Raw genomic sequence first — 27,002 nt, 5'->3', positions numbered from 1 at the left:
ACCCTCTTTGTCCTATCCCCATTCAGATGGACTTTCTTCATGCATTTCTCCACACATTGCTTGTCCCCAGATGTTTGCAGATTGATGTGTTGCACGATTTCTTTGTTGCACCAGTGCTCCTTTTGTAGGGGGGGATTGCATCATATGCCCTCTGTTTTTGAGCAAACAACTCAAGACGGGCCTCATCAACACTATCTAAGGGACAGTTTTTGTCAAACAACAAGATAACAAACTTTTCAAGAGGTTTGAAGTCATTATCTTCAATATTGGCAGGGTATTGACTCAGTGTGCCCTGGTTGTGCTCTGACATCATTCTTCTATATAATAATGAATGGATGATTATGAACACTATTTGTCTTGCAGTCATGAACTTAAAAAAGTCCTAAAATAAAATATACACTGATCAAATGTGTGAATTTGGTGAAGAATAAACAAAATCATGTGAAATGCATCATTTAATTATGTGTATATGATGTAGCTAATAAACTGTAAAATGTTAATTGCAGGTCAAAATATAGATATTATGCTTTCCCGCTTTTTCGGCTGCCATTTTGGCCGCCATCTTGAATTTTTCAGGTGGCTACCGGGCTTTTCTGAAGGAGGGGTATCTAAACTAAGTCTGTGCAAATTTTGGTGCTTGTATCATTAAGTGAAGTATTCCTGTAAAATTTGGACCTGATCTGCTACACTACTTGGGTCAGAAGTCTGCTGAGAGAGGGGGGTTAGCAGAGGCATTGATGGGAAGGGGAGCAGGGGCTCCAGCAAAGGTGTTAATGGGGTCAGGGGTGTTGAGTGGAGACCTAGGCCCTGTCCACACGGCAACGGATTCAGGTGACTCCGATACAATTGCTTATCATTTAGGCCTGGCGTCCACACGGCACTGGCATTTTGGGTGCCCAAAATGCAATCTTTTTGAGAACGGGTTCCAGAGTGGAAAGATCTGGCAACGTTGCCGTTGTGAAGTCGTCTGGATGAGTAGAACGGATTTGTTTACGATGACGTCACAACCACATGACTGTGAGTGCTTCACGCCGGGTAGAAGTGTAACGAATATCACCAGTATATCACCAGGAAAAAGCCTTACAGAGCACTAGTGAGAGTGAAACACGAGCTTGGATATTATTATTATGTTCAGTGTTAGTTCACAGTAGTAATGCAAGAAGCAGAATAGTGACAGTAATAGTGAAGCAAAAAAATGCAATTGTACAAACACTGCAGCTCTACAGCAAAATATTCATTTATGAAATGGTCTGATTCTTAACACCAGTAGTGCCAATGATCTTCTCATTGCGATGCGAGTTGTCAACAAATCCTATAACTTGGTTCATGAAACGCGCTTACAAAATATTTTCACTGTGAATATTTATTGTGTAATGGTGCAAAGTGAGAGAGAGAGAGAGAGAGAGAGAGACTCTGCGCTTAGGGCAGAGTCAATCCCGCCAGCAAAAATAGGGGGAAAAAAGGAGCGATCTCACCTCTTCAGATGTGGGTTTAAGTCCTACAATACATTCCTCAAAAAGGGCGTAGAAGAAATTAATCCATCAACATGTATCATTCAATTTATTCCGGACCATTAAAGACGCCGCCTTCCGCGTAGAATCATACGTCATCCTCGTCGCCATATTGGATAGGTCAAAGCGGAGAATAAAGATTCATGTGCTGTGTTTAACTGTACCAACAGGTTTACTGTCCAAACAAGATCATATGGGATTACCTTTCACAGGTGAGAAACAACAAATTAATCCATCAACGTGTAGCATTCAATTTATTCCGGACCATTAAAGACGCCGCCTTCTGCGTAGAATCATGTCATCCTCGCCGCCATTTTGGAGAGGTCAAAGCGGAGAATAAAGATTAGCTGCGTTTAACTGTACCAACAGGTTTGCCGTCCAAACGAGATCACATGGGATTATCTTTCACAGGTGAGACTGGAAAAATACTTTTCATTGTATTTGGTCATTATAATGTAATTTTACAAACAGATTTTCCTGACTTTGTGGCTAATATGAAGTCTCGCGCATAATAGTTTATGCGCATGCGTCCTTACTTCTTCTATTGTTCTGGTGTCTCCGAAGGGACCGTCTTACAGCGCCCCTAGAGGTGTGGCATGTGTATTGCATCGTTTTCAGCAAGCGTTGCGTTGCCATATGGACCTGATATTTTACTGATTGTTGCCCATTTGGACGCGATATATTTTTAAATAACATCTCGTTGCCGTTGTTGTGTGGATGTAGCCCTAGTCTCACTGTTTGGGGACACAGAGGTAGGGGTTGTGTTGAACCTATTGAAAAACAGATTGAGTTCAGATGCAAATGTTAGGTCTCCGTGCACTCTAGATCAATGGTTCCCAAACTTTCTCTGCTGGGCCCCCCTTTGGTAGATAAGGAAATTTTTGCACCCCCCCCCGACAAAAAGAGAAAAAAAAGATAAACAGGACACACGTACACATATTTTTTTTTAAGACTCCATTGCAGTTTATTAATACAAAACTCAACCTTTTTTGAACAAATAAAAGTAAACTGCCATAAACTACAGGTTGCAATATACTTATAATATAATTATAAGTATAATAATGAACTTGAAAATAATGTTTTCAAGATCCTTAACTGTGTAACAGGTTTCTTTTTTTAATATTCAACATTATCAATGCAGTTTTCAAACATTGCCTCTCTGCAAAAATGGGTTTTAAAACATGACCAACTCCCTGAGAAGAAAAAAAAAAAACCTAAAGATTTGTTGTGCAAAAATGACACCTTTAATCCTCGCATCTTTTCAGTGACTGGTGTGGGCCTGCTTCATGCTGCAGATCTTCTCAAATCTGGGCTGCAGTTTTGAGATTGCCACTCTGAGTTCATTTTCAATGTCCAGCTTTGATCTGTATCTTGTCTTGATTGAGGCCACAGCAGAAAAACCTATCTCACATAGGTAGGATGTGGCAAAAGGAAGATCATTGCCCTCTTCCTTCAAAAAGATGCGGATTTCATCTCGCAGTTCAAAGACCCTGGACAGCACCTTCCCACGTGACAGCCATCGGGACTCGCTGTGAAACAGAACAGCTGTGTGGTCGGAGCTGTTTTTTTGCAGAAAAGCAATTCCTCCCTCATGTCATCTCCATCTATGAATCTGACATAAGTAATTAATAAACAGTCTTTGTTACTGTCAGTGGCTTCATCCATCTGAAGAGAAAAGCGTCTGTCATGCACTTTGTCATTAAGCTGCTCCTCTATGCCCTTTGACATGTCATAAATGCACCTGCCAATGGTGTTGTTGGACAGAGGAATAGCCCTTAGTTTGCTGGCTGCAGTGTCATCAAGCATAGTTGATACCATGTCCAAAACACAGGGAAGTACTAATTCCTCCGCTATTGTGTGCAGCTTTTTATACTGTGCCACTCAGTAGGCAACTTTACATGAGGCGAGTTGAGCATTTGCCGGCACAGATGCAGCTTTAGTAAATAGGGACTGTTGAGCACGGCAGTTTACGAGTTTTTGTTTGAAAAACTCAACTGGCTTGTCTTTGTGCTCTGGATGTTTTGTCTCCAAGTGGCGTCTTAGCTTGTTCGGCTTCAAGCTGTCACAAGCTAGCATTTTAAGACAGACAACACACTGCGGTCTCTCCTCATTACCCACCGTTGTACAGGTGAAGCCAAAGATAAGATATGTGTCATCATATTTTCTTGTCTTTGCCTTGGAATGAACTTGCTTTGGAAGCACATTTGGCAATGCTTCATCCTCTGATTTGCATTTACGTGGGAGCCCCGCGACCCCCGCCAAAAACGTCTCCATGTTATGCTAGCAGTGTAATTTATTGATTGATTCATTCATTCATTCCATCCACGCCCCGCGCCCCTCCTGCAATGGCTCTGCGCCCCCCCCGGGGGGCGTGCCCCCCACTTTGGGAACCACTGCTCTAGGTGAAGGCAGACTGCATCCTGTCATGCATTTCATCCCATTCCACAACTCTTTTGTGTTGTTCTGTCCCATCTTTGCCTCAATATTCTTCCTGTAGCTGTTCTTAGCCTCTACCAGCTTCCTCTTGGGCTCCTTTTGAACAGCCTGGAATTCTTGTCTGTCCTTAGCCATGGATGCCCTCTTCTTCCTGTTAATTGATTTCTTTCGTTATCCATGGCTTATTGTTGTGATAGCAGCATGCCTTCCTGGTGGGTACAATGGTGTCCTCACAAAAACAGATGTAGTCTGTCATACAACTAAAAAGGCCCTCAATGTCCTCCTGGAACAGTTCCCAGTTTGTGTCCTGAAAACACTCCTGGAAGCTCGCCTCAGCATCCTTAGACAAAACCTTCACCGTCCTTGTGCTGGCCACCTGTTGGCTAACCAGTGGCTTGTAGGTGGTCACAAGATGCATGAGGTTGTGGTCAGATACTTCAAGGTGTGTGTGTGTGGGGGGGGGGAGCAGAGCAGCTGTATACCCCTTTCATATTCATGTAAAAGAAGTCCACGATCTTCTCTCTCATTGAACAGTTGACATACTGCTTGAAGTTGGTTAGGACAGGAGAGAGGGAGACATGGTTAAAATCCCCAATGATCATTATAAGGGTGCTAGGATGTTGTGTCTGAAGTCCCGAGGTGACTGTGAGGGTGATGTCACTTGCACTCTTCACTGCTGCAGAAGGGGGTATGTAAACAATGACAACAATGGCATGCAAGAACTCCCACCGTAGGTAGTATGGTCTCAGATCTACTGCCAGAAGTTCAATATCAGGGGTGCAGACACATTCCTTTACCATTATATGTCCAGGATTACACAATTTAGAGTTAATAAAGTCAGCAATACTGCCTCCTCTCTTCTTACCACTCTGTTTCCCTCTGTCCACCCGCACTAGTGAGAAGCCGGCTAGCTCAAGCAGGCTGTCCGGTAAATTCCCGTGCAGCCATGTTTCCATGAAGCAAAGTAAACTACACTCCCTGTAGATCCATTGGTTTTTCACCAAAGCTGAAAGTTCATCCACCTTGTTAGCAAGAGACCTCACATTCCCCATAAGGACCACAGGAAGAAATGGTTTAAGTCTTCCATCCCTCTCAATCATCTCCCAGGCCTTCACTTCAGCTCTTTTTCCCCAATGGGGGTGTCTCCATATCTTCTCAGGTATGTGAGCAGAGACACCAGCTCCAAGAGCTCGTCACGGGTGTAAGTGATCATTGTCCAAAATAAAATACGAAAGAAAAGCACAGGAAAAAATGCTATGGCTAAAACATTGCTGCAAAAAAAGAAAATGAAAAATATACAGTACATGACAATATCTAATAAAAAGCAGGGAAAGTCCACAAAAAAAAAGACAGAGTGGGGAAAGAGCTGTTGCAACAGGCTGCCAACCTCTCTGGCACCTGGAAGTTAATGATAGCAGTATAATAGTGCATACATTTAAAATAGTCTGTTTGATAACATTGCTTTTTTTCTCGAAACATCCTACATTCTGCATTAAGACATTTGTTTTGTAATTTATCTATTATTAATCGATAAAACAGGTGCACTTTGAAAATAATAATTCATTAGTGCTACAGTTCCTGCACAGAAAAGTGCCTTTGTATTTCAGGGATAAATTCAGTCTGACACCTCAGTTATAATTTTACAAAACATTTGAACTTCTACCAACATTTAATTTTTTCATTGGATCACAAAATCTCACAGTTGAGTCGTAACTCCATATCCAGAACCCAGCGTATAGAGGCTGAGTGAATGTGGTGTGGACTCTGTGGAGGAGCCTAACCATGTCAGAGACACTGTAGAAGGACAGAGTTCCTGCACTGTGATCCACATACACTCCTATTCTGTTGGATGCTGAACTTTGGAGCTCAGTCTCATTGCTGTTGTGCCAGAAAGAGACAGAGGAAGAAGAACACTGCAGACTCCAGGACTGACTGTTGTATCCAAACACACACTTATTACTCCATCCTTTCCTGCTGATCTCTTTATATGAGACTGATATTACCACATCACCACTCCACTCCACCTCCCAGTAACAGCGTCCACACATACTCTCCTTACACAAGACCTGAGGGTAGCAGTTAAATCTCTCTGGATGATCAGAGTATCGCTGCTGTGTCCTACTGTGTGTCACTGCTTTGTTCTTCTCAGACAGAATGAGGTAAGGATATGCTGTGTTTGGATCCAGAGTCAGATAACAGAAATCTAAAACAATAAAATGTCCACACATTAGATGTTAATCCCAGAATTTATAAGAAGTGTGTGTGAGACACCTGTCTGTGTTTCTGTCTTCCTAATGCTGCTCCTTATCAAATATTTTAAATACAACAAATCAGAGATAAAAATGGATCAGATTTAGACAAATAGCTCAGATATGTTTACACATTCTGTGTATGATAGATAGATAGATAGATAGATAGATAGATAGATAGATAGATAGATAGATAGATAGATAGATAGATAGATAGATAGATAGATAGATAGATAGATAGATCTGGGCTTCCACTTCAACCATGAGCAGGTGCATTGACATATTGACAAGACAGTAACCGATTGCAGCCTGCCCGATGCCCAAGACCTAAAAGGAGGAGAGACAGTTTCTGGGGCTGGCTGACTATTATCTGAGGCTTGTATGTAAAAGTTTAGATGTCAGCAGCACTCTGAGTAATGTCACTAAAAAGGGAGCACCAACTTCAGTCCAGTGGATGGGGCTGTGCCACCACCTCACCTCACCTCTTTGCACTCTTTTGCACATAAGACCATCACACACTTCTGCCACCTAAGTCTGTCCTTTGCCCCAACTCTAGCCTGTTCCCACAACCTCCAGCCCAGCTCGTCCCTCTCTTTCTCTGCCATTCTGCACAATGTTGTTTTTGAGCAGCCTACTCTACGTCTTCCTTCCTTCCATGTAAGGGCCATGTTGCAATAATATTTCTTCTTCATTCCCAACACATTTCCTGCCCATCTCCAGTGCCTTCACTTTACCATATCCTCTCACATGCACATAGATTATTCAGCTCTCAACAGAAATTATGTACAGCCAAAATATCCCCATAATTCTCTTGAGGCACTTGACTTGGAATGAATCTAGCTAGTCATTGTCCAAAACATTCAGTTTCCGAGTCTTGCGTCCATATAGCAGCACTTAAACAGTCTCAGTGTTTAAGTCTAGGCTGAAAACCTATCTGTTTAGTCAAGCCTTTTGTTAATGGTGTTTATGAGGTAAAGGTGTAGATCTGGACGGTCCTCAGACAGAGTGTTTTGGTAAACTGGGATGTATGGATGCTGTCAGTCCCCACTTGCTTGCTCACTCGAGTTTGTTGACGGTGTAGTGGCTGCTGCTTTATGTCCCGGGGCTCCCTCATGCCTGTGTTACCTTCTGGCTCTCCCCTTTTAGTTATGCTGTCATAATTAGTTGCCGGAGTCCCTGCTTGTACTTAGTGCAATATGTATACTGTTCCTACTTATTCAGGTGACATTGGGCATACCTAACAACCTGTGTTTTCTCTCCCTCTCTCTCCCTCCCCTTCCCCCCAAATCTGTCCCTCTGAGTTACATGTTGGTCCTGGGATCGAGATGCTGACCTCTTCTGTTCCTCAGACCTGCCTGATCCATCCTGGTGCCCTGTGTCTGGTTGGAGTCTCATCGCATCGCTCCTGTGGAGGACGGCCCCATGAGGACAGTTGAAAGTCATACCTGGAGGACGCTATGGACTTTTACAGTAATGCTTTTATGGCTGAGGACTACAGTTGACTTGCTAACTTTAGGACTGCAGTTGTCATGAACAGTTTTGCACTCAAGTTTCCATCAATGAAGAGTTTATAACATCAGTGAAACTGACTTCATCTTAAAACTGTTAATGTTATAGTCATGTTGTCTGTTGTTGCCCAAATGAGGATGGGTTCCCTTTTGAGTCTGGTTCCTCTCGAGGTTTCTTCCTCATGTCATCTGAGGGAGTTTTTCCTTGCCACCGTCGCCACAGGCATGCTCATTGGGGATAGATTAGAGATAAAATTAGCTAATGTTTTAAGTCATTCAAATTCTCTAAAGCTGCTTTGTGACAATGTTTATTGTTAAAAGCGCTATACAAATAAACTTGACTGGTTTGACCAACGTGTCATATAATTTGATCTTAGTTTTCTTACTGCACTTGCGTCAAGCTCCAGATCTTTTTCAGCCTGCCAAAAGTGGACTTGGCCTTTCCCAGCCTGTTCTGCATGTCCTTGTCTGTTCCTCCTTCTTTACTTACTGTTGTGCCCAGGTATACAAAGTCATTGACCTTTTTCGATTACGTTCATTATGTCTTATATTAAATATAGTTAGGTTTTTTTTCTTTTTTATCAGACATCTAGTTTTTTGGGGTTTGTTTACCTGACATGTTTCGACGTACGGCTGTCGTCTTCCTCAGAGTGTCACCGGATGTTAATTGGTGATGCATCTTTTATCAGCTGATGTTTCTGAAGGCGTGGCCTTCCTGTCTGGATTGACAGGTCGGTCACGCCTTCTACTGTCTGTTTGTCCCCTGCAAGATGGCACTCCAGGTGTGGGAGAGCATGTATGCTCCCTCATCCCGGTTGATGGTCCTCGGGCTTCGCTTACGGATCTCCATGGCCTCCCTGATCCAGCGCTGATGTTTGTTATCTTCTGTGCGGATGACTCTGGCATTCCCCCAGTCCATAATATGATTTTCCCTTTTACAGTGATCTGTTATAGCTGACTTATAATTTTCCTGTTGTGCCTTATCTTTTATTGTTCGGGTTTGTCTTGTAGCTGTCTCCTTTTCGCACTCTTTCTTATGTTCATTTTTTCTTGTGTTGAAACTTCTTCCTGTCTCCCCAATGTAAGTTTTATTGCATAATTGACATGGAATCTCATATATGGTGTTGCATCTGTTGTCCGGATGTATTCTGTCTTTGGGATGAACCAGGATCTGACGGAGTGTTGTGTATGGTTTGACAGGTGTGTTAATGTTGTGTTTCCTCATTGCTCTTTGAATGCGTTCAGTTATTCCCCTAATGTATGGTAATGTCACTACTCCCCTGTGTTCTTGTTTGTTGGTTTGTTTGTTTACATTGGGGAGACAGGAAGGAGTTTCAACACAAGAAAAAATGAACATAAGAAAGAGTGCGGAAAGGAGACAGCTACAAGACAAACCCGAACAATAAAAGAAAAGGCACAACAGGAAAATTATAAGTCAGCTATAACAGATCACTGTAAAAGGGAAAATCATATTATGGACTGGGGGAATGCCAGAGTCATCCGCACAGAAGATAACAAACATCAGCGCTGGATCAGGGAGGCCATGGAGATCCGTAAGCGAAGCCCGAGGACCATCAACCGGGATGAGGGAGCATACATGCTCTCCCACACCTGGAGTGCCATCTTGCAGGGGACAAACAGACAGTAGAAGGCGTGACCGACCTGTCAATCCAGACAGGAAGGCCACGCCTTCAGAAACATCAGCTGATAAAAGATGCGTCACCAATTAACATCCGGTGACACTCTGAGGAAGACGACAGCCGTACGTCGAAACATGTCAGGTAAACAAACCCAAAAAAACTAGATGTCTGATAAAAAAGAAAAAAAACTAACTAAAGTCATTGACCTCTTTGATATCTTCGCCATCAGGAAACTTTATTTTGTCCTTTCTTTTCCAGTTGACCTTAAGGACACTGGTTTTCTTCCTGCTGATTTGTAACCTGATTGTACTAGTTGTGTCAGAAAGCTTGGTAGTTTTCCTCTGCATCTGCTTTGTTGTGGGGATTCGAACAATATCAATCTACTCTGTCATCTTCCATCATATCCTGGTGTGAGACTGCTCTGTTGTTTGGCACATGACCCAGTCAATTGCAAATAAGAAGAGGAACCTGGAAATTACATATCCTTGCTTCACATCTGTTTTAACCTTAAACCAGTCAAATGTTCACTCATTACCGAGGATGGCACACTCAGTACCCTGGTACAGCAGCCTTAGGATCTTAATTAACTTCTCTGGGATGCCATAAGATTTCATAATGCCCCACAGGCTGGCTCTGTGCAGCAAGTCAAACACTTTCTCAAAGTTGATGAAATTGATTAGCAGGGTGCTTGCCATTTGCATGCTTGCTCAGTAATGTTATGCAATAAGAAATTTTGATCAGCGTTGATATTTCCTCTCCAGAAACCCTGCTTGTTCTGGTCTTAACTTGACACTTGCACCTTTCTTCATTCTTCTAATAATCTTACAGAGTACTTTGCTTGCAAATACGAGAACCATAATACTTCTCCAATTACTACAGTCTCTTAAATCACCTTTTCTGGACTATTAAACCTTTTAAACATTGATCTGGGATCATTTCCTCTTGGCAAATGAGCTTAATGATATCATGCAGACATCCCTAAATCTGCTTTCAAGAGCTCAGCCACTATGTTGGCAACACCACCTGATTTACTGTTTTTAAGAGACATGAATCCTAGTTTGACTTTCTCCACATTGATTGGTTCCTTGTTGATGCTTTTTATTACTGGCAATATGTTTTTGTCATTCATTACAATGGGGTTCTCAGGTGGATCTCTGTTAAGAACCTCTTTGAAGTGTTCCTTCTATCTTTTGCCGTTGTCAGGCAGACAGGGGTTTAAACCCAGGTCTCTGGATTGAGAGGTGGTGTAAGATCCACTGAGCCACCACAATGGTTAAACTGGCTCCAACTGCAGAGAGACACAATCACAAGAAAGTAGCTGCAGTACTTTACTTTAGATCTGGCATATTCCAAATAATGCAGGTTTTGCACCAAACAGTCCCATCCAAGGTTTCAGTAACAGAGTTCACAAAAGGAAGTCCAAACAGGCAGTACTTTAAACAGACTGAAAAGCAAAATCCAGGAAAAACAGGCCAAAGGCAAAAACACAGAAGATCCAAAAAATGACACAGCTGAGATTCAAAAACTGAGAGCAGCAAAAAGGAGCACTAAGAAACCAAGGCACAGTGTCAAAAAAATAGCAGTCAAAAGGCCTCAAACTCAAGGCTTACATAATCAGGAGCACAGCAGACTGTAAAACTCAGCAAGGAGCACAAGGCTAAGCACACAATATACACCTCCATACTAACTAGACACAGGTGTAAGCAATTAGCAAAATAGACACAAATGGGGGGCGGCACAGTGGTGTAGTGGTTAGCGCTGTCGCCTCACAGCAAGAAGGTCCAGGTTCGAGCCCCGTGGCTGGCAAAGGCTTTTCTGTGCGGAGTTTGCATGTTCTCCCCGTGTCCGCGTGGGTTTCCTCCGGGTGCTCCGGTTTCCCCCACAGTCCAAAGACATGCAGGTTAGGTTAACTGGTGACTCTAAATTGACCGTAGGTGTGAATGTGAGTGTGAATGGTTGTCTGTGTCTATGTGTCAGCCCTGTGATGACCTGGCGACTTGTCCAGGGTGTACCCCGCCTTTCGCCCGTAGTCAGCTGGGATAGGCTCCAGCTTGCCTGTGACCCTGTAGAAGGATAAAGCGGCTAGAGATAATGAGATGAGATGAGACACAAATGGGTAAAATGGGTACATCTCGTGGTGGAAGAGAGGAACTGCAATGTGTGAAAAATCCCAATTCCTGACAGCCATAATATCATATTTGTCCTTGATTGCAGTACTGCTGTGATGTTTATGATTGCACATGTTCTTCATGAGTTCATATAAAGTCTTCATATTTCTGTTGTCTGCTGCTCGTTGGGCCAAGTTCATCTGGTTTTCCTTCCAGGTCCTATTGTCCATTCTGATGCTTGACTTTCTCTCTTTGTCTTTATACTTCACCCTGAATTGTTGCTGGATTCTTTCCAATCTTGCACTTTTCCCATTGCTCTTTGGATGTTTTATTTCTTCGATAATTGACCAAGACTTGGCATCCATGGCTTGCTGTTCCTCTTTTTCGGACCAAATACTTTTTCAGTGGTGATGATGTGTGCCTTGTTGAACTGGTTCCATTTGGTGTTGATATCTGGATCTTCATCAGTTGCCTCCAGAACTGCAAAACTGTTGTGGAGTCCCACAGAAAAGGCATTCCTTGTAGCTTGATCTTGCAGCTTGTTGACTTCATGTCTAGTTCAGAAATAAGGGATCCTGTTCTTCTCATACAGCTTGAGGGTAACGATGGTTCTAACAAGACGGTGGTCTGAGCCAACATCAGTGCCCAGCATAACTCTTGTATCATGGACATACTTTCTAAATCGCTTGCAGACGAGAATATGGTTGATCTAGTTGTGTGTTCTTCCACTGGGTGATATCCACATGGTCTTCTGTACCTCCTTGTGTGGGAGTATACTAACAGTAATGACAAGGCTATTCATCTCACAAAAATCAATGAGCTTCTTGCCATTGCTGTTGATATGGCTGGTTCCATAAATTCCCATTATCCCTTCCCTGTTTTTGTTCAATGTTCCAACCCTGGCATTTATATCGCCATTTATGATAAGCATGTCATGTTTCCTGACAGTTTCCAGGACACCTTGGAGCAATGTGCAATATAAATGTGCAATACCTCTCTTGCTGGACTTTTTTCATATCTTTTTTTTATATTTGTATATGTAAATACTTAATTTATCTAGAAGTTCTCTCTATTTTCTATTCTCTGTTTATCCTGTGATGATGATGATACTGGAATTTTTAATTTCCCTGAGGGAACCCTCCCAAAGGGATCAATAAAGTTCTAATCTAATCTAATCATAGAACGGATCCATCTCTTCTTCCTCAGCTTCCACTGCTGGCGCATACACTTGGATGAAGGCAAGCTTGATGAATTTGGAATGGAAACAGGCCTTTGAAATGTGATTGTTTCTCTGGTAACCACTCCAGCAAGGCCGAATCTGCTAGCTTGGACATAATAATTGAAACTCTGCTGCAGTGCATACCATTGTCCCTCCCCGAGTAAATGACCATTTCTCCTGTTGATAACTTCAGCTTCCCTGACCCAGTCCATTTTCATTCACTTATTACTAATATGTCAATTTTAGATTCCTTAATTTCTTTGGTGATTTGTGCTGAATTATTTATTTTGTACATAGTATGTAAATTCCAGTTTCCAATGTTTAGTGTTTCTTTGGGTATTAGAAGTGACTTCTTTGGTTAACAGGGTTCTATGGAGCTTTCACCTGCAGATGTCATGTTATGCTAGTAATGTTTAAATAAACTTCATTATCTGGATGTTCCTGGCTAGCCTCTTCTTCTTGCCCATATCTATCTTGAAGTATATGTATGGTTTTAGTGATGATTAAGTTTTACAGGGATGGGTCATTAGCCCATTTCCCAACCCCCAATTTGGAGGGCCAGGTGCTGCAGTTTGTCTGGCCTTTCACCTGGAACTGGCATTAGTCCCAGCTGATATAGCTCTTAGGACCACTACGACACACAAGCTTCCCCACCACTGTAAGGTGCAATACAGGGAGGAGCACTTTAGGGCTGTGCCAACAGGCCTTTACTCAGGTAAAAGCTTCACCTTGTGGTGGGCCATTCTTTACTTCTCTCTCACTTTTGTTGTACAGACTTATGCACAGAATAGAGGGCAGGGGGACACGTTGTCCCAGGAAGTGGGTGGAGCACCCAGTGCTGTATATCAGACACAAGCTCTCTATGCAGGAGAGCAAGTACAAAAAAAAAAGAAAGAAAGAAAGAAAGAAAGAAAGAAAGAAAGAAAGAAAGAAAGACCCTCAAGTTGGTAGTCTTCCTCTGAGCTGAACTGTGTGTGAGTTTGTGTGAGTTAGGAAGTGCTAAGAAAAGTGTGTGTGTGTGTGTGTGTGTGTGTGTGTGTGTGTGTGTGTGTGTGTTACACATACACTGCAGAAAATAATCTTTGCGCTTCAGTTCTGAGGGTACAATCATCTGAGCTGCTGCAGCTGTGGAGACACAGAGACAAAATGGAGATGAAAAATAACACGTAAACAATTTAAATCATGAACAAGGACAGTTAGATTCCTCACTGCTTTCAGTCAGACATGTCTCTATAGCGGTGGATTTGGATTAGAGCTTTAGAAATTTAGGGTAATCAAGAATTTGGCCTAAAATGACCTAACACTGTGCAACACTTGACTCAGTGCAAATCTCGTTTGTTTAGTTTTGTTTTAATCAAGACTTAGGGCGTATTCACACCTACGTTGTTTGGTCCGGACCAAACGACTAAACGAACCAAATTTCCCTTGGTCCAGACCTTTTGGGTTGGTCTGAATACAAACCACCGAACTCTGGTCCGGACCAAACAAGCGGACCGAGACCGAGCTGCAAGGTCGGACTCGGTCCGGACCAAAGGAACTCTGGTGCGGACCTTTTGGAGGTGTGAAAGCAGACCGGACCTAATCTGACAGTTTTGCTTTTTTGTACCTCAGGAGCTTCCGTCGTTTGTCGAGCATTATGGGAAACAGAGTCTTGACACTCCCCCGCAAAGTGCAAACACTGTTTCGGTTGTCAAGGGAATCTTACAACAGTCGTTCAGTCATTCAGACCAGTGGTAGGCTAGACTACAGAGTACAAAAAATGAGTAGGGGGCAAACATGGGCCGAGTAAGAAATGCGTACCCTTGTGGATATATGGGCAGATGTCCACATATCTGAGCTTTTGGAGAGAACAAACAAAAATGCCGACGTGTTTGCTGTATTCAGTGAGAAAATGAAGGAGAAGGGGTTCACGCGCTCCCCAGAACAATGTCGGCTAAAAGTGAAGAAACGCCGTCAGACCTACATTAAAATCAGGGACATTCTTTCCAAAAGTGGCGGTACTAGCGACGCAAAAAAGAAATTCATCTATTGCATGAAGAGCCAGAACTGTCACAACATGATGTGCGCTCATCAGTGCTATCCTCCGTAGCTGCCTTGCCCTTTGAAGTCGTCGTTGATAAATTACTTGTACAACAGCATAGTAATCGCACAATTGTGAAAACAGTAAAAACTGGAAAAAAACATATAGCTTTGATGACATTAAAAAGAATAACAGCACGGAAAGCCTCCATGACTACTTTTGAACTTAACGCTCTGTGCGCGTGTCGTCTCTGACCAATAGCTGAACGACCTCAGGGCGCGTGGCTTTGTTGACAGATTTTGGTCCGCTTACTAAAATGTACAGTGTGAAAGCGAACCGCACCAAAATGAAAAAATAAAAAAAACATTTGGTTCGGACCAAAGCAAGTAAACTATCGAACTATCCTGGTCTGAATACACCCTTAGTCAGTGGAACTCAGTTTTAATTTTAGTCAATGTTTTAATCATAATTTTCTCAGAGAGTTTCATGATACCGTCATGGATTTTGCTGAAGGATATTTCTCCTGTCTGTAAAAATTCCCTTGAGAAGTAAACTTACCTTTTGGCCTTGATACATCTTGATATTGCTATTGTAGTTACAGTGGTGCTTGAAAGTTTGTGAACCCTTTAGAATTTTCTATATTTCTGCATAAATATGATCTAAAACATTATCAGATTTTCACACAAGTCCTAAAAGTAGATAAAGAGAACCCAGTTAAACAAATGAGACAAAAATATTATACTTGGTCATTTATTTATTGAGGAAAATGATTCTCTACCAATATCAAACAAGTGTAATTAATAAATGTTGATATTGGACCAGTAAAGTGTTTGTTTGCTTTAAGATTTTTGTTCTCCGAGAAGTTTTTTGTGGCATGAAGATTGCAAGTAACCTGCTCCATAAGCAGCCAAGAGAAACAGAAGAAGAGCCACTACATGTGCTTCTTTCATGTATTATATAAAATTAATGCCTAATAATGTTGTCTGCCTGAACAGAGCCAGCGATTTTGTCTCATCATTACTTGTCTGGGCATAATGAACAGGGATTTCGTTGTAATTTTTATTGTCAATTTTTTTTCCATTTATGTTATTACAATTTAGTCATGAAATAAAAGGTCATCAAAGAATACTTATAGTCAAAACTTTTGTTAACAAAATTAATTGTTGTGTCATGTTTAATAATATACTTGTCTGTTATTATTTTCTGAACAACTTTCTGTAGGAATCAGCGTTTGAGTTCTTAGCAAATGCTCATAATGTTTGTTACATGTGAAATTCAGTAAGATTAGTTTGAGGATGTGTGATTAAGGTCCTGTTTACCTGCTAAATTTGTCTTGATGTAATTTCCGAGGCTAATACTAATGCTTTGTGATTTTATCCAGTTTTGTTCCTGCTTACTTCTTATTTCTGTTTTGTGAATTTTATGGCTCTCTTTACTGTGATACAGAACAAATGTTTGTTTGTTTACCTTGTGGACGGATTTTGTTGAATTCCTTCTCACAGATCTTCTTAACTCGTTTTTTCAGATCTGAGAGAGATTTCCTCACTCCATCAAATGAGAGATGTTGATTGACAGTGAAGCTGGGTGAGTCGTCACATCCAGGAGAAACACAGAGAGACGGGAAACTCTACAGAGAGGAAACACAGAATAGAGAAGGAGAAAAGTGTAGGAGAGGAACGAATGAATCTCAGACTGAATCAGACCAAAGACACACTTGGGATCTCAGACAGGAACATTTATTGTTGCTGTAATGAGCTTTTAGGAGGAAACTTTGTGAGGAACAGCGCCCTCTGTAGATCAGACAGTGAGTGTTACCTGGAGGAAGTGGATGTGATCGTGTGTGTGTGAAAGCTGCTCCAGCTCAGTGACTCTCCTCTGAAGATCAGCAATCTCCTGCTTCAGTTGCTTCAGGAGTCGTTCAGCTCGACTCAGTTCAGCTTTCTCCTGAGCTCTGATCAGCTCCGTCATCTCCGAGCGCTTTTTCTCCATGGAGCTGATCATCTCAGTAAAGATCCTCTCACTGTCATCAACTGCTGCCTGTGAACGCTTCTGTTAGAACACACACACACACAAAATGGAGGTCTAATGGGATACTCTGTAAAAATAAACTCTTTCCCCCCCTCTCTCTCTCTCTCTCTCTCTCTATGTTTGAGGGTTTTTGGTTTGGTTTTTTTTTGGTTTTTGGTTTTTTTGAAAACCCCATGTTTTCATTCCTTGTTTTTTTTAGTTCACTATTTAAGCAGGTTAATTGAAACACAGCTACTCTTCACTCCTCACCTTAATAGTGTCCACAGCCTGTTTCAGCTCCTGCACCTCCTTCTGCTTCTCCTGGAGCCTCTGCTGGGATTTCATCTGCTCCTCCTTTAGCGCATTCTGAGAACAAATAACATTCATTTAAATACATTTCATCATCTTTGATACAATTATAGCAAACCCCCCCCCCCAAAACATTTCAATGAAAACTAGAAATATAACTCTAGAACTACAGTGGTGCTTGAAAGTTTGTGAACCCTTTAGAATTTTCTATATTTCTCCATAAATATGATCTAAAACATCATCAGATTTTTACACAAGTCCTAAAAGTAGATAAAGAGAACCCAGTTAAACAAATAAGACAAAAATATTATACTTGGTCATTTATTTATTGAGGAAAATGATCCAATATTTCATATCTGTGAGTGGCAAAAGTATGTGAACCTTTGCTTTCAGTATCTGGTGTGATCCCCTTGTGCAGCAATAACTGCAACTAAACATTTGCGGTAACTGTTGATCAGTCCTGAACACCGGCTTGGAGGAATTTTAGCCCGTTCCTCCGTACAGAACAGCTTCAACTCTGGGATGTTGGTGGATTTCCTCACATGAACTGCTCGCTTCAGGTCCTTCCACAACATTTCCATTGGATTAAGGCCAGGACTTTGACTTGGCCATTCCAAAACACTAACTTTATTCTTCTTTAACCATTCTTTGGTAGAACGACTTGTGTGCTTAGGGTCGTTGTCTTGCTGCATGACCCACCTTCTCTTGAGATTTAGTTCATGGACAGATGTCCTGATATTTTCCTTTAGAATTCGCTGGTATAATTCAGAATTCATTGTTTCATCAATGATGGCAAGCAGTCCTGGCCCAGATGCAGCAAAACAGGCCCAAACCATGATACTACCACCACCGTGTTTCACAGATGGGATAAGGTTCATATGTTGGAATGCAGTGTTTTCCTTTCTCCAAACAAAATGCTTCTCATTTAAACCAAAAAGTTCTATTTTGGTCTCATCTGTCCACAAAACATTTTTCCAATAGCCTTCTGGTTTGTCCATGTGATCTTTAGCAAACTGCAGACAAGCAACAATGTTCTTTTTGGAGAGCAGTGGCTTTCTCCTTGCAACCCTGCCATGCACACCATTGTTGTTCAGTGTTCTCCTGATGGTAGACTCATGAACATTAACATTAGCCAATGTGAGTGAGACCTTCAGTTGCTTAGAAGTTACCCTGGGGTCCTTTGTGACCTCGCCAACTATTACACGCCTTGCTCTTGGAGTGGTCTTTGTTGGTCGACCACTCCTGGGGAGGGTAACAATGGTCTTGAATTTCCTCCATTTGTACACAATCTGTCTGACTGTGGATTGGTGGAGTCCAAACTCTTTAGAGATGGTTTTGTAACCTTTTCCAGCCTGATGAGCATCAACAACACTTTTTCTGAGGTCCTCAGAAATCTCCTTTGTTCGTGCCATGATACACTTCCACAAACATGTGTTATGAAGATCAGACTTTGATAGATCCCTGTTCTTTAAATAAAACAGGGTGCCCACTCACACCTGATTGTCATCCCATTGATTGCAAACACCTGACTCTAATCTCACCTTCAAATTAATTGCTAATCCTAGAGGTTCACATACTTTTGCCACTCACAGATATGTAATATTGGGTCATTTTCCTCAATCAATAAATGACCAAGTATAATATTTTTGTCTCATTTGTTAAACTGGGTTCTCTTTATCTACTTTTAGGACTTGTGTGAAAATCTGATGATGTTTTAGGTCATATTTATGCAGAAATATAGAAAATCCTCAAGGGTTCACAAACTTTCAAGCACCACTGTAACTAAAATTAAAAGACACCCAAAATGAAGTAACTTCTATCTTCATATTTTTGCACCACTTATGATATTATAAGTTTAGTTTTCTGTGAAAATGTCAACTGATTGTTATTTCAATGTTATTTGTGTGACAGAAACATCAAGGTAGTTCAGCAATATTCTCTGGAGTGAAACTGTTCAAAAGGCAGCTGTGACTTTCAATGGGATTCACAGACAGACTGATCTGAGAGCAGTGTGCATCATCACTGTTCTGAAGCCAAGCCAAGAAGCCTTTATGTGTCACATGTACACTCAAGCATACAGTGAAATTTAACCTCTGCATTTAACTCATTTGAAGCAGTGAGCACATACATGCACACACAAATGAGCAATGAACACACACACACACCCTTGTGCAAGGGCACTTCAGCCCAACCTCAGGCCATGGCCGCCCCCATTAACCTAACCGCATTTCTTTGAACTGTTGAAGAAACTGGAGCACCCAGAGGAAACCCACACAGACACGGGGAGAACATGCAAACTCCACACAGAAAGGCCCCCATCAACCACTGGGCTCGAACCCAAAACCTTCTGCTGTGAGGCAACAGCGCTAACCACTACACCACCATGCTGTGTTGTGCCGTGCCACGCCGTGCCACCCTGTACCCTTTAACAGTGACATCACAAAGTGTTACAGCCACAGCTACTGGGTCCTGCATTCGATCCTGAGCTCAGGTTAATGTCTGTGTGGAGGTTTGCATGTTTTCCCCATGGTTATGTGGGTTTCCTCTGGGTTCTCCAATTTCCTTCCACCTCCTTAAAAACATGCATGTAGGTGGACTGGCTATGCTAAATTGCCCCTTGGCATAAAGGAGTGCACGAATGTGTGTGTAATCTTTCTTTCATGTTCACTCTGGTGCGTTCAGAGTAAAGAGAGAGAGGGAGAGAGAGCATGAGGATGCCGACAGGGCAGAGAGAGCAAGCGACATGGAGGTGAGCAAAAAAGGAACAAATATTGATGGTTAAAGTGATACTGCAATCAAAAATGTACTTTTCCAGTTAAAAATCAATGTTGAATCACTCAGTATGTTTACATTCACCCTAATATTCCACTATTATTCCAAATATGACAATATATGGAATTGGATATGGGCATCAGGAAGGCCATGGGGCTTACACAGACAAAGTGCACTTCATTAAAATTATCCACTGGGGAGATCATCAGCGACAAATCCAAACATATGGAGAGTTGGGTGGAGTACTTCTCCGAGCTCTACAGCTGCAAAAACCTTGTTTCAGCTTCCAGACTGAGAAGTTTCCAATGCTGCTTGAGTTGGATGATGTCCTCACCAAAGAAGAGTTCTCCAAGGCCATTAATGATATATCATCTGGCAAGGCTCCGAGACTAGACGGCATTCTGGCTGAGGTATTTAAATGTGGTGGAGCAGGCTGCTCAATGCTCTCCATCAGTTGCTCTGCAGGTGCTGGGAGGAGGGAGTGATCCCTCAAGAGTTGAATGATTCATCACAACCCTGTACAAGAACAAGGGTGACCGCAGCAACCGTGATAACTACCACGGCATCTCATTACTATTCATTGCTGGAAAGCTGTTTACTCGATTCGCTTTTCATCGCTTCCAAAAGCTTGCAGAGAGGGTCTATCCAAAATCTCAATGTGGCTTCCATTCCATGCGCTCTACAGTAGATATGATCTTCTCACTGAGACAACTCCAGGAGAAGTGCCAGGAACAACAACAGCCCCTCTTTATCACATTCATTGATCTGACTAAGGCATTTGACTTACCCTAGGCTGACACTTGCACGACTTTTGGCCACGATTTTGTCATGGCAAGTCGTGCCATTTTGGGGCACAAACTGGGAGGCTCCCGCACTGTTCATGACTAGTTCACGCATAGTTCACGACGAGTTCACAAATGCGTGCCAGTCCACATTCACGAACTGGCACGACGAGTTCACACATAGTTTGCGCATAGTTTACGCACTTCCTGCATTGGCACGACGAGTTTGCGCAATTCGGATGGTGTCGTGCCGACTTGGGCACGCCTGTGTCATGCACAACCTCATCCTCATCAGATACCCACACGCAATTTCAGAAGTGGACCGCGAAGATCCGGACACACATGATCTGATCCCTGGTGGATGGAGGACTGACCGACACCTGCAGGGGCTGCTGCCTCTAACCGGCCATCATACCCAGAAGGATGCAAAGGATCAGCGAGATTACCTGTCACATTACTGCATGTCCCCTGCTGGTGCTGTCCCTTGACAAGAAAGAATGGTAGTAGCTTCATGAGCTGCATCCACAGTTGTTCCATTTTTGAAATAAAAGAAACGAAACTCCCCCCCCCAAAAAAAAAAGTCATGAAGGAATAGAAAATAAAAGACATTAAAGAAAAAAGCAAGAAAAAAATTGCGAATGGCGAGAAGTGTCCGGGAAGACCTATATATACCCCCGCACCGACGCGAGCGCCACTGTCGCGCAGTAGTCGTGAACTGCTCATGAACTGCTCGTGAACTCGTCGTGAACTGCTCGTGCCATGCGCAAACTGTTCGTGAAGTGTGTAAACTAGTTGTGAACTGCTCGTGCCATCAATGCGTGACCGTGTCAGTGGGAAGGCACGGCCACGCTGCGACGCGCACCAATTCGTGAACTCGACGTGAGCTGTTCGTGAACTATTCGTGGCAGTTCGTGAGAGCCGTGGCATGGCGCGCACTTCCACGCACTGGCACGCATCCTCCCGCATCGTCCCGACGAGTTCAGAATGAGATCACGAACAGTTCGCGCATAGTTCACGACCCGGTCGCGAAATTTTGTCGTGACCAAAATTTTGAACATTTCAAAATTCTCGTCCCGACATGGCACGCAGTCACGACGGGTTTACGCACACTTCACGCCAGTTTACGACTAGTTTGCGCACTGGCACGACTCGAGTCGTGCCAATGCATGCCACGGAATCGTGCAAGTGTCAGCCTAGCCTTAGTCAGCAGAGATGGTCTCTTTAAGATCCTGCCCTGAATTGGCTGCCCTCCGAAATGCCTGAGTTTTGTCAAGTCCTTTCATGATGGAATACAGGGCACTGTACAATTCAATGGGTGCAGATCAGACGCATTTACCATCATGAGCATCTGCCGATTTATTTATTTTACTTTATGTATAGATCATTGGTTACATTTTATTCATTTTTTATTTTCACTCATTAACTTATATTTTGTTATCTGAAATTGACATTTTGTTTATATTTGTTATTTCAGTTATGATACCAGTTACAGTTTAATGTATAATTTTGTTATCAATTATTATCATCATTATTTGTTATTATTTACTATTGTTAATATAGTTATTCTCTAATTTTTTAAATTTGTATTAATTACTTGTTAATTTAAATGGAGGAAGACTTAGAACAAGCCATTGTGCTTTTTTTCTTTCCCAGCACGTTTTCTGTTTTTGTTCCATTTATGTTTATCTTTTAAATTTATTTTATCATGTGCAAATAAATAAATAAAATAAAATAAATAAACAAGGCTGGGTGCTAGCACCAACACTCTTTGGCATGTTCTTCTCTGTCCTTCTTAAACACGCTTCTGGGTCAGTTGATGGTGTTCTGCTGTGAACTAAACAGGACGGGAAGCTTTTCAACCCAACATGTTTCCAGGTAAAAACCAAGGTTTGCTAAGTTAAACATGCTTTATGCCGACGATGCTGCCCTTGTTGTTCACAGCAAGAAAGAACTTCAGAACTTTCTCGACCACCTGTGATGGCCTGTGACGCCTTCAGCCTTACCATCAGTCTGAAGATGAAAATCATGTACCAAGGAGTCAAAGCTTCTCCAGTTGTGACCATCAAAGATTACATACTGGAAGTTGTCTCACAGTTTACCTATCTCGGCTCCATCATCTCAGACAATGTCTCTCTTGATGCTGAGCTCAGTAAAAGAATTGGAAAGGCTGCAACCAGCATGGCCAAGCTCTTCCCTCGCGTGTGGGAGAATAAGAAGCTTACCACTACCACCAAAGTCGCTGTCTATCATGCTTGCATCATGAGTACCCTGCTATACAGCAGCGAGTCCTGGGCCACCTATGCTTGTCAGGAGAACTACTTGCACTTCTTTCCACATGAGGTGTTTACGCCGCATTCTGACTATCTCGTGGACAGACAAGGTCCCCAACAGTGCAGTACTTGATAGAACAGGCATCCTCTCAATGTATACCCTCCTCAGACAACATATGATGAGATGGCTGGGCCATGTCTGGCAAATGGAGGATGGTCGCATCCCCAAGGATCTCCTGTAAGGAGAGCTGGAACTCGGGTCGAGGGCTGTCGGAAGACAAAAGCTACGCTTTCAAGATGTCTGCAGAAGAGACATGCTTGCAATCTTTCTTCCAGTGGATGACTGGAAATATCTTGCAGCAGAGCATAGTATCTGGAAAGCTGCTTGCAGTGAAGCACTTGAAGTAGGAAAGAAAAGGCTCAACGATGAGGCTCATGCAAAAAGAGCCAGGAGAAAGGTTACTGCAGGAGCTCCATCGGCAACAGCCTATGTCTGTCCAACTTGCCATTGCATCTGCTGCTCTAGTATCGGGCTAGTAAGCCATTAAAGGAAATGCTTGAACTGAACCTGAATATTGCGACCCATGTGCTCGTCATGGACTGCGTCTGATGGCTGTTGACGATTCCACTATTATTACAAATATGACAATATATGGAATTTGATATAGGTCATGGAAACAACATTTCCAAATTTGGCATGATTACGAATTTAGCATTTCTGATTAAGACGTGTGGGATATGCTGATAGTAGTTGGGTTTTAGGAGTATTCTTTGGACATGTATACAGTGCATTCAGAATATGTGACTGAATTGGTTTTGGGGGTTTTTCTGGCAGTTTGTGACACATGGCCTCTTGCCTGTTTAGGCTCTATGCACTGAACACAGACCAACTACATAACAATTAGCAAGGCTGGGATAGAGAGGTGGCTGCATGTAAACAGGAATATGATTAGTGGAATATTAATGTTCATTCATTACATAAACAGCTTAGCAGGAACATTGTCTTTTTTGGAATGTCAGCAAAAACCGGAATATTTTATGCACGTAAACATAGTGATTGAGAGGAGACATACCGGTAAGTAGAGCAGAGCAAAGGAGGCTGTGGATTCCTACAAGTACCTCAGGCTGTGGCTGGACAGCAAGCTGGACTGGACTTGCAACACCAAACACTTATACAGGAAGGTACAGAGCAGGCTGTACTTCCTTAGGAGGCTGCGGTCCTTTAACATCTGCAGGAAACTCCTGTGGATGTTCTATCAGTCTGTGGTCACCAGTGTCCTGTTTTACACCATAGTGTGCTGGGGGGGGCAGCACATCCAAGAAGGACACATCCAGGCTGGACAAACTGATCAGGCAGGCCGGCTCTGTGGTCGGCATGAAGCTGGACTCTCTGGTGACGGTGGCAGAGAAGAGATCTATGGACAAACTATTGAACATCATGGACAATGCCAGTCACCCTCTGCACACCGTCATCAGCAACCAGAGGAGCCTGTTCAGTGACAGAATGCTCCTTCCCAAATGCAGGACGAACAGACTTAAAAACTCCTTTGTCCCTCACGCCATCAGACTGTACAACTCCTCTCTAGGGGGGAGGAGGGGTAACAGGAGGACAGAGGATGGGAAGGAGCAGTACCTAACAATAAGCAATACTGGACAATGTGCAACATAAAGTGCAATATCTCTCCTGCCGCCGCCCCCCCTTCTCTTTTTCCCCCCTCCTTCCCCTCTTCCCCAAATCTTATTCTTTTTATATTTGTATATGTAAATACTTAATTTATTTTAATTTATCTAGAAGTTTTCTCTATTTCTTTTCTCTGTTTATCTGTAATGATGCTGCTGGAATCTTAATTTCCCTGAGGGAACCCGCCCAAAGGGATCAATAAAGTTTTATCTAATCTAATCTAATCTAATCTAATCTAATCTAATCTAATCTAATCTAATCTAATCTAATCTAATATCTAAAATAAACACAACAGAAAATATTTAGTTCCCCCAGTGTTGACTCCATGGTTATGGCTTTGGTTGAAGGTGTGGTCTGTACTCACAAACAGGATTTACATTTCTCAGTGCTATTACACTGTATATAGTCTGTGTGCATCTATAAATATAAACATATCCAAAATAAAATTTGTTAGAAACCAACAAACCTAAAACAAAATGGTTCTGATAAAATGAAAACTGTAAATAATTTAACCTTCAACACCATGATATCCATTTACAGAGCTTTAACACAGTCACGTGAGCACTTTAGCTGTAAAATGCTGTAAGAAGGTTGTTGGGTGTTGGCTATTTAAAGTCCACTGACTGGTCTGACCTCTTTTACATTTATTTACATGTAACCCTTTGACTGGAAATGCAAATTCACTTCACAGAAAATGACAGTCAGAGAACCAATGAAATCAACTGAATAGAAATTAGATTACAAATAGAATTTGAATAAATTGACTTGGAAAAGAATAATAATGTTCAGTTCTCACCTGTTTTTCATTTCTTTCTGCTTTAGTTGAAACTGTATCATGACCTTTATGTTCATCCATCATACACAAATAACAGATGAAGCTTTGGTCAGTATGACAGAAGATATCAATCAGTTTGTTGTGTTCAGAGCAGATCTTCTTTTGGAGCTCTGCACAGGCTTCAACTAACTGGTGCTTCTTAAAGGCAGGAGACTGATAGTGAGGTTTAAGATGATCTTCACAATAGGAGGCCAGACACACCAGACAGGAATTAATGGCTTTGCGTTTTCTCCCAGTGCAGAAATCACACTCCACATCTCCAGGTCCAGCGTAACAGTGAGCAGGAGAAGCAACTTGGAGTTCAGTCTTCTTCAGTTTCTCCACCACTTCAGCCAGCATGTTGTTCCTGTATAGAACAGGCCTCAGACTGAAAGTCTCTTTACACTGTGGGCAGCTGTAGACGCCCTTCACACCCTCCTGATCCCAGCAGCCATTAATACACACCTTACAAAAACTGTGTCCACAGGGAGTAGTTACAGGTTCCTTTAGGAGATTCAGGCACACTGGACAGCTGAACTCATCCACAGAAAAATGATCTACAGAAATTCCATCCTCTTCCATTTCCCTGCCGAGAGCTGAGGCTCTCTCACATTTCTGAGTTTCATTTTCTCTGAAACGAACTTCTTGGTGTGTTATGTGTGGCAGAGAGAGTGGGTGTGGCTTTAAAGAGAGAGCTCCTTTTTTGTATTGTGTAACTAGTGGCCTGGTGTATGTTAGCAAATTGCTATTCAGTTTAATGACATTTGAAACAGAGTGTATGTATTTCCTACAGGGAGTATACGTATACTTGACCAATCTTGCCAGTGGTAGTTTAAGTGAACAGTAAATGCATGTCTCTCACCCACACACAGGTATCCCATTTCCACTCACAGTCAAAACCATCAATTTTCTGTCATTTTGCTGTCATGGTGTCCTTTGGGAATTGGAACAAAAATGGCAAAGTCAAAATGTTCATCTTCTCTCTGTCAAAACTAGCAACATTTACGGAAATCTTTTGTTCCAGTTCCAGTGAGAATTGGAAACATCAGCATGGCAGTGGGAGTATGGTCGAGCATCAGCTGTGAACGGTGAGGAGGCAGGTTGAACCAGCAGGTAACATGTGATGAGGTGCACCTGTGTCAAATTACTGGATGTCTATTAACCTGTCTCTGTGTGCTTTCAAGTCAAGTCAAGTTTATTTGTATAGTGATTTTAACAATAAACATTGTTGCAAAGCAGCTTTACAGAATTTGAATGACTTAAAACATGAGCTAATTTTATCCCTAATCTCTCCCCAGTAAGCACGCCTGTGGCGATGGTGGCAAGGAAAAACTCCCTCAGATGACATGAGGAAGAAACCTTGAGAAGAACCAGACTCAAAAGGGAACCCATCCTCATTAGGGCAACAACAGACAACATGACTATAACATTAACAGTTTTAACATGAAGTCAGTTTCGTTGATGTTATAAACTCTTCATTGATGGAAACTTGAGTGCAAAACTGTTCATGACAACTGCAGTCCTAAAGTTAGCAAGTCAACTGTAGTCCTCAGCCATTACTGTAAAAGTCCAGTGTGTCCTCCAAGTATGGCTTTCAACTGTCCACATGGGGCCGTCTCATCGCATCCTCCACAGGAGCGATGCGATGAGATGCCAACCAGACACAGGGCACCAGG

General features: G+C 42.4%; 1 protein-coding gene across 1 annotated transcript; it reads right to left on the bottom strand.

Annotated features, from left to right (window-relative positions):
• Positions 1-5,521: 5,521 nt before the first annotated feature.
• On the bottom strand, positions 5,522-25,966 carry LOC132864394 (tripartite motif-containing protein 16-like). Its single transcript, XM_060897817.1, has 6 exons — positions 25,309-25,966; positions 16,969-17,064; positions 16,507-16,740; positions 16,159-16,318; positions 13,737-13,796; positions 5,522-6,150 (listed from the first exon to the last, which is right to left on the bottom strand). Exons 1-6 carry the CDS (start codon positions 25,906-25,908, stop codon positions 5,588-5,590), a joined length of 1,713 nt encoding a protein of 570 aa, XP_060753800.1. The 5' UTR covers positions 25,909-25,966; the 3' UTR covers positions 5,522-5,587.
• Between the last annotated feature and the right edge of the window lie 1,036 nt (positions 25,967-27,002).

Source organism: Neoarius graeffei, chromosome 17 (assembly GCF_027579695.1).
Source record: "Neoarius graeffei isolate fNeoGra1 chromosome 17, fNeoGra1.pri, whole genome shotgun sequence".
NCBI lineage: Eukaryota > Metazoa > Chordata > Actinopteri > Siluriformes > Ariidae > Neoarius > Neoarius graeffei.
Note: the sequence above shows the minus strand (reverse complement) of the source record. Positions and strands in the feature narration are given on the sequence as shown.

Excerpts from the sequence above, each read along its gene's own strand:
- LOC132864394 (XM_060897817.1), bottom strand. The coding sequence starts at position 25,908 with ATGGAAGAGGATGGAATTTCTGTAGATCATTTTTCTGTGGATGAGTTC. Across the intron at positions 17,065-25,308 it reads CAGAAAGAAATGAAAAACAG|AATGCGCTAAAGGAGGAGCA; the intron begins GTGAGAACTGAA and ends ATTTGTTCTCAG. Across the intron at positions 16,741-16,968 it reads AGGCTGTGGACACTATTAAG|AAGCGTTCACAGGCAGCAGT; the intron begins GTGAGGAGTGAA and ends GTGTTCTAACAG.